This window comes from Patiria miniata, unplaced genomic scaffold (assembly GCF_015706575.1).
Source record: "Patiria miniata isolate m_02_andy unplaced genomic scaffold, ASM1570657v1 HiC_scaffold_4, whole genome shotgun sequence".
Lineage (NCBI taxonomy): Eukaryota > Metazoa > Echinodermata > Asteroidea > Valvatida > Asterinidae > Patiria > Patiria miniata.
This window is the reverse complement of record NW_024037071.1, coordinates 11,815,976-11,823,956: the sequence shown is the minus strand read 5'-3', so window position 1 is coordinate 11,823,956 and position 7,981 is coordinate 11,815,976. Positions and strand designations below refer to the sequence as shown.

The 7,981-nt window shown below is 40.0% G+C and overlaps 1 protein-coding gene across 1 annotated transcript; it reads left to right on the top strand.

Annotated features, from left to right (window-relative positions):
- Positions 1–510: 510 nt before the first annotated feature.
- On the top strand, positions 511–2,262 carry LOC119739619 (galanin receptor 2b-like). Its single transcript, XM_038214607.1, has one exon. It carries the CDS (start codon positions 806–808, stop codon positions 1,838–1,840), a length of 1,035 nt encoding a protein of 344 aa, XP_038070535.1. The 5' UTR covers positions 511–805; the 3' UTR covers positions 1,841–2,262.
- The last annotated feature ends 5,719 nt before the right edge of the window (positions 2,263–7,981 follow it).

The following is a 7,981-nucleotide window of genomic DNA, read 5'->3' as shown; positions in this document are numbered from 1 at the left end:
TTTGAAGATTCTTCTGTGGGCCGGAGAATACCCTTCGAACCCACAGTTAGAGACGCAAAACCGACATTTCGTCAGCAAATAGTTTGTACGACGTCAGATACCATAGTATGCTGCTATTAATTCCCATAGCCGTTCTACGGGGCCACATTATTGTCAAAGGATGTTATTCCATTGAAGCTTTGAAAGTGACTTAAATGTAATAAACGTTAATTGTCAATCATAAGAGCTTAATCATCTTATTCAAGAGCGGAAGAATGGAATGCTGTTCGGGGAATATCTTTGGACTATGGACACCAAACGGTATTGCAATATGACATTACAGTCACATTTCTGTGGCTGTTTAAAAGCATTAATTCGCGCAATCTGCTTGAAAAGTCAACCGCTTAGGATAATTGCTGAATATTTAGCTTGACTGCTCAACAATAGGCCTAAGGCGTAATTACGTCACGCTTTGTTTACATGTGCGCTTTCCTATGTAGTAGACGGTCCCAACTTTATCTGGCGTCCCGACTTCGCTCCCATAGGAAAGCGCATAATACAACGCCATTACGTCATTACGTCTCGGGTCTATTGTATGTGCTCTATGAGTCCGCAACGTATAATAATGTAACAATTGCGAATTGGAAATAACCTGACTGAGAAAGTAGAACTGTGTGTTCTGTACATTAATCGTTTCCTTCATTTGTATGTTTAGATAAACAAAGAAAACAGCCGGCAGCCGCCGGTATTAGAGAAGCTGCCAACGAAGAGCTCCTCGAAAACATCAACTCTATAATCATCCGTTTGAAATACAATCACAGCTGAAATGTCGTCTGGAATGGAAACTACCGCGCGACCAACTTCCAGCAAGCCCTCGAGCGTAGACTCCTCCTCCACTGTTTATGTTCTAGGCGCTGTCTATGGAACCATAGGCTGCCTCGGTATCTTAGGAAACACCTTGGTCTGCACAGTCTTCCTTATGCGACAAAATGTCTTTGGATCTTCCACCAACCTTCTAATCTTGAACCAATCCATGATAGACCTAGTAGACTCCATCTTGTACTTGGTGCTCCGGTTTGGACCTCAATTGTCTGATCAGTGGGACGGCATATGGGGCGAGCTGGCCTGTAGGATATGGTTCTCGGAGTACATCATCTGGTCTCTGTTTGTTGCATCGACGGTTAATCTTCTCTTCGTGTCTTTAGAGAGATACTTTGCGATCTGCCACGCCGTCAAACACCGTAAACTGTTCACTCCTCGCCGCGCTAACATTGGCCGCGTTATCGTCTGGATTGGTGGATTCCTCTACCAATCCTACTGGGCTGTGCTACACACGTTCAGCAAAGGGGAGTGCTACCCGGTCTGGCCCAGTCCAACGGTACAGAAAATCGGTGGTGTTTTTTTCTTCTGCTGCGAATACCTGATTCCACTTTCCATAATGTGTTTCAGTTACGCTAATATTGTCATCATGCTGCGCAAGAAGAGTAAACGCGACAACACACAAGCGGTCAATTCGTTCCAACGAGCCAAGCGCAACGTAACGCTTACACTGTGCGTGGTGTTCCTGTCCTACACTGTATGCTGGACCCCTACTGAGATCGCGTACATCATGTACAATCTGGGAGGACATTATGACTTCGAGAGCACCTTACATGGGATTTTTACCGCCTTGGTTCTTGGTAATATGTGCGTGAATCCTATCATATACACTTTCAAGTATGAACGGTTCCAGGTAGAACTAAAGAGGATCTTTTTAAAGCGAAATCGAGTCGGAGATGTCGGTATCACCGTTGATGCTACGCCTAGGACACAGGCAGTGGATCAAAATTTGGACCAAGAGGGACCAAGTACAATCCGATAGTAAAACGGCTAGACATCCTTTTTTGTAACGATTACAGTTTAAACTTCAAGTCCATTGTCCCACTATTGGTTAACTCAACAAGTTAAGTGTACAAAGTCTTCACCTATGGGTTAATCAAGATGTATATAGCTATTCTTTGATTTCACACTATACAAATGACAAATTAAATGGGGTCCTGTGTTTGCAGGTCAACATACCAACTGCCTACACTCCAGTAAAACTGTTCCCGATTGGAGGTCAGTATTTGCCAAGCAGACGGTATTTGTATTTGGAAATAACATTGCCTTAACAGTGTTATACCGTTTTGCATGTGCTTGTCAAAAAGTCACTAATAAGTCCCTTCATTATGGTCGACATAAGCTAAATGATACGAACTTTGAAGAAAAAAAGGTAAACGATGAAAATACAACAGATGGACAATACAACGGGCATGGAATGTCAAGTTATTTTGAAAGACGGGTAGACGAAGCCACCATTTTAAATGCAGTTTGTGCGCCGACTCAATTTTGCTGTGTGTAATAATGAGGCACATTCAGAAACATATATAAAGATATTAATTTTTAGATAAAGATAAAGATATTAATTGCTGTGATGTGCCATATGACATTTTAACACCAGAGGGGCGTATAGTATGCGCCCAAGGTAATTAAAACGTCACATCCCGCATCATAGCAGTCAACATCTGTTGAGGTTATTACTGTCCTTTGTGGAAGTGGAAATTTCTTACATTTTGGGCACTATCTCCTGAATTATTGTTACTGTAGTCAAAACAGTTTGAACAGTAAGAAGCAAAGCCGTAATGTGGGAAAAATAATATATCACAGAAGTAACGGGCCTTAGGCCCAAACATGTCTCCCGTTTCTGGTATGCGCGCCCGTCGCCGTAGCCATGCGCGTCGGCAAATGAATATTTTTTCCAATAAAAGATGATGTCTCAAAACCGCCAAACTCACTGGTTTGACTGGAATCTTGCTGACGCACAATTTTAACCTGCTTTTAGATGGGGTTATGATCGAGAATAAGCTTTATGTGGCCTCTCTGGACTCCCATATTTTGCACTAAGTTTAGTCGGGCACCATTTGCAGTCATCAGCCTACATTTGAAGCAAAAAAAAAAAAAAAAAAACCAGGTAAAAAAAAAGCCACGTCGCCGCACCACTTTTTGGGCAAGCTCCATACCAGAAACCGGAGACTTTTTGGGCCATATTTAACGAACAAATTTAACAGGTTCATTTTTTTTTTAAAGCACTAATCAATTATTTTGTTAAAGTCAAGCTGGGCTATACGAGGATTAAGCGTTAACGAAGACCTTGCCCCGCCGTGTTTGCTCCGGTGAACAGTTCCATGAATGCGTTACTTTGTTTTGCTGCAATCCTTGGGCGACAAGCTCCTTGTATACTGTGAGTAAATGCCCCTTGGATACGTTCTAGTCTCCCACAAAAACGGGAAAGGTTACCTTTTTTTCCTCTTCGGCCAACATTCGGTCTCATTGGCGTCGCCAGGATTTTTTTCTAGAGAGGGGTAAAACATATTTTCCCCATTTTGTGTGTGTATTTCTCAACAAATTCTCGATTTATCAGGTTTTTTTTGGGGGGGGGGGAGGGGGGCAAGGACATTTTGTCCCCCCCCCAAAAAAAACCCATTAAATTTACACCACTATGACTTCGCCTCTCTTTTTCTTTTTCTTTTCTTTTCCGGGGGGAGTCCAAGCGCCCCCTTCCCCCCCCCCCTCGCGACGCCCATGTTCGGTCTGGGTTTTGACCACCGTCTGTAAAAGATTCTGGTCAGAATGTTTCATGAAACAGGTGGCGTACAAGACATGATAGCTCAGTTTGGAGAGCACCTTCCCGAGCTACGACAGCCTAAAGCGCTCGAACAGTGCGCAAAAAGGTTGTAAAATACGGACAAAATGAAACAAGCAAGAACCTGAACCGTAGTCGTAGTGACAATGTCAATGTCAACCTTATCTATAAATACAGTTTCAAGTTCAATAAATATAATTTAATTTACTTGATGTCCTGTTCTGTTGTTCCTTTTATTATTTCATTTTCCAGAGGCCATTGTTGCCATTGTGTTGGTAGCAAAAGTTCCATTATGAACATTGTGTTGGTAGTGTTTTGGCTTGCCATAAAGAAAGACCTTTATTCTTTTCATGCATTGCTGAATATCAGAGTAATTTACAGACTGTGGTCAATACCCAGACCGAATGTTGGCCGAAGAGAGAAAAAATGGTAACCTTTCCCGTTCTCGTGGGAGACAAGAACGAATCCAAATTGACATTTTTTTTATTCACCCTGTATTACACCTTTCACTGCTATGAAGGTAGAGGTGGGTATTAGCCCATACTTTTTTTTTTTAGCTGCTTCCCTCAAAATATGTAGTGATCCATGGGAATCAAGGGAAAAAATACTTTAAAAATCATTTGAGACAGGTAACCCTCCTGTACATGGCCCTCAAAGTGTCATTTTGAAAATATTGTATGGTGCCCCGACTCCTTGGGCACAAATTATATGTAACTATTTGTCGGCTCCAGACTATTTTACCCCATACTGGGCTAGCCTTGAAATAAGTAAGCAAAATAGAGGAAATAAAGAAATTTCCCTAATTTTTTAATTAAGTAAATCCTTTTGTTTCACCTCTGAAGTGTAATATCATGTATGTCATTACAACTTTAACCATTGCCAATACAAATTCTTATTTTTAAAAAGAAAAAAAATCTTAGGTTTAAAACAAATGCCCATGCAGCTTTGTATGCGGAATGAAGTTACATGTACCAACAGGTCTACTTGTTTTTGTTTTGCCTGGGAATACAATGTTTTCAGCACATATAGGCCGTTGCACGTGCCCATGAAAGTGCCTCAGAAAAACATTTTTGTGGTATTATCTATAATTTAAAAAAATGCTTGAATTAACAGCTCAGGAGTAAAATTGAACCCCCAAAGAATTTTAAGATGAAAATAACAAATGTTTACACGAAATTTATCGTTTCAAGAATAGAATCTTACACTTAACAAGGTGCATACCATCTCCTGTATTTCTTATATTTTTTTGTTTTCTTGTACACTTATTTAAACCTCAACGTGGTGATATAATTGCAACATTAATTAAAACTTTATTGGAAGTACATGTGCATGTAGTTTATTTTGATGTTAGATTGTCTGAATTCCTGCAGTTAAAGTGGTAATTGCCATTGATTACCAGAACATTAATAATAAAAAATGATGAAGTTAGCATGATAGGTAACAAAACCAATGTACTTTCAATGAGCAGGACAGAGAATCAGAAATATTTACACAAAATTTACAAAGTATTATATAAGGTTATCATTTATTTCAAAAGAGATCCTGTAATACTAAATGGTGACAATAAAATGGCATTGATAACGGTTGCTTTGTCTTGCATGTTTTGTGTGTTTCTATTATTGTATTCACAAGGACAAATTTTGAAGCAGGTTCACTCTTTAAAGGTGCAGAATACCAACCTATAGTGAAAACAAATGAACATTTATCTAACATAAAACCTGCAGTATCACTGTGGGGAAATAGATTATGTATATATGTAGTACCTTTAAACGGAGTTCTAAACTGCTGCTTTAAGGCGAATCGTTGAAAGCGCGCACATCACCTCGGGTGCGGTAGTCGCCTTCCGCCAAACAAGAACTAGTTCTGGATCATCCTATAATGTTTGTGACCCTTATTTGATGTAAAATTCATTTTTTTGGTGATAACCCTATGTGAATTGAGTTAAGACAACAATTTTGTAATAAGACTTAGTTGAAATCAAGAGATAATGCCGATTTACTCGCATGGAAATGGCCCATGGATACATAAGTTAAGTAATACATGTAATACGGCCTCTTTCAGCGTCCCTAGAATGGCGTGAGGAAAAGGGCTCACGGTGAGAGACAATTTTATTGAATTTCTGCTTATAATGGTTTTCCGACACTCCTTGTGTTTGAAGGATAGCATCATATTGAACTGATATCATAGGTGTGGGTAAAGCTCAGGGGTTAGTTCAGAAAACAGCTGTAATTCTGCACTCGTGCCAGCCGGCCATGGCCATGCGATCTATTTGTGACTATCATCAGTGCGTACCGTGTACATTATACAAATATTGAATGCTTCGAGTGGTGTAGTAAAACTAGCCTCCCGAGGTGATCCATGGCCCATTCTATTTTCCCGAGGCGAAGCCGAGGGAAAATAGAATGGTCCATGGATCACCGAGGGAGGCTAGTTTTACTTCACCACGAGATAAAGCATTCAATATTTGTTTTATAACACTTCACCCACAGATTCTGCTTGATTTTAATATTTTACATTATTTAAATCTGAACACAGTTGAAATAAACTTGAATTTCAACACAAAATTGGTGGAAAATGTATTTCTCTCTTAAAAACTAACCCTTCACGAAATGTTTGAACCCAAGTCTGCGGCGCGCTCTCTTTGGAATAATACGCGCTACGCACAACGCGCAACGCGCACACCAGCATGCATTTGCACACAAATACCGCGTCGTGGAAATAGTACTTTGGTTGCTAATGGTATAGTACTTTGGTTGCTATGCGCATAGTACTTTTGGCCGTGCACAGAAAGATAGCAAAATTAGAAAGTAACATGTGACTCGCTCTCAGCCAATCAAGACATAGAATCTGTGGGTGAGGTGTTATAATTCTCATTAGGTGGGCTCGTGTTGTGTGCGCGCGTCTGTACGTGCACGTGCAATGTAGGATGGGTTGCCATATTATCGCGGTACTTATCACGTTTCTCGTTCGGAATAGAGATTCCCCACTAACCTTCCCGAATTGTCCTGTCTTGTGTGTAGTATAACTCTTCCTTTTCAAATTGATATAAAAAATTCCGACGGTGGTGTGGTTTATTCCGTGTACGATGCCTGTGAAAATAGACATGCTCGGAGTGTGCGAACGGAGGTGGACTCCCAGTATTATCGCGGTATGCGGGAAGTGGTTTTTATAATGATCTCAACTTTATTATTCATAGTTAATGTTTGACCAAAACACCCCCTGAATAAAGTCTGATATTTTCCCTGTAAGTTCAAGTTGATTAAAGACTATCTGCAGGATGATTCTAAGACCCTGCCCTTCTCCCGAAAGGAGAACACAACTCACTGAGGCAAGTCTACTGTTTGGCGATTGGGGGCGCCATTAACTTTACACGGTGTGCCGTTTTATTTTTGTTAACGCGCTGTGCTTATTTTGATCCCGTAAAAGTTTTTACGATTTCGCGGTGCAAATATCGTCCTTCGACTTCATTTTACATTTGCAGCTGAAGAATGGGAACCAGGCAATGGAACTTTCATGGACAGAGCACCATTAAAGATTTAAGTTAAAATATAGACGGTACCTTTAAGCAGACACGGTGAGGGAAAATTTGCAAGTTTTGGCAAACGTTATTATTTATTAAAAATCGTTAAAAGTCCCGAAAGACAGCATTTTTTAATCGTCCTTTTTATACAACTTGGCAAAAAGTCCTTGAATGACTGCTGAACTGGAAAAAATTGCCACTTGAAGGAGTTTTGGCAAGGCAAAAGAGAAATTTCCCATGCCGCGATAATAGGGAGTCCGACTGACTTGTAAACAAGGGTTGTCATTTTGATTTTGGGTCAACTCGTACCCAGGTTAACTCGTACCCGAGTCAACTCGTACCCGGGTCAACTCGCACCCAGGTCAACTCGTACTCCCCTCCTTTTTTAGTTTGGAAGTGCGGATGGATGGTTAACAAAACTTCCGATTTTACCCTCAAAAAACGGCGACTGAGAAATAGTAGTTACGCCGCCAGAAATACAAATAAAGTTCAAGGATTAGTTGAAGGCGGTGGTATCAATTTAGTATTTAAGACCTTTTTTTTTTAAAGAAAGCTGCTATTAAAAAAAAAAAATTGTAATGTAAAAGTAATATTTTTCAACGTTCACTAACTCCTTTTTTGGCATCATTTATTGAATAAAAACTGCACATGGCACAAATCTCTTTGGGAAGATTGGGGGCTCTGAAAGTACAAATCTGAAGAGAAAATATATTACAGGAAACTTAAAAGAGTCACACGGACATCGTTATTTAATTTATAATGATTCTTTAATATGTTGGTCATTTTTTGTGCAATTAGTTCGGTAAATGTCGTAAAAAAAA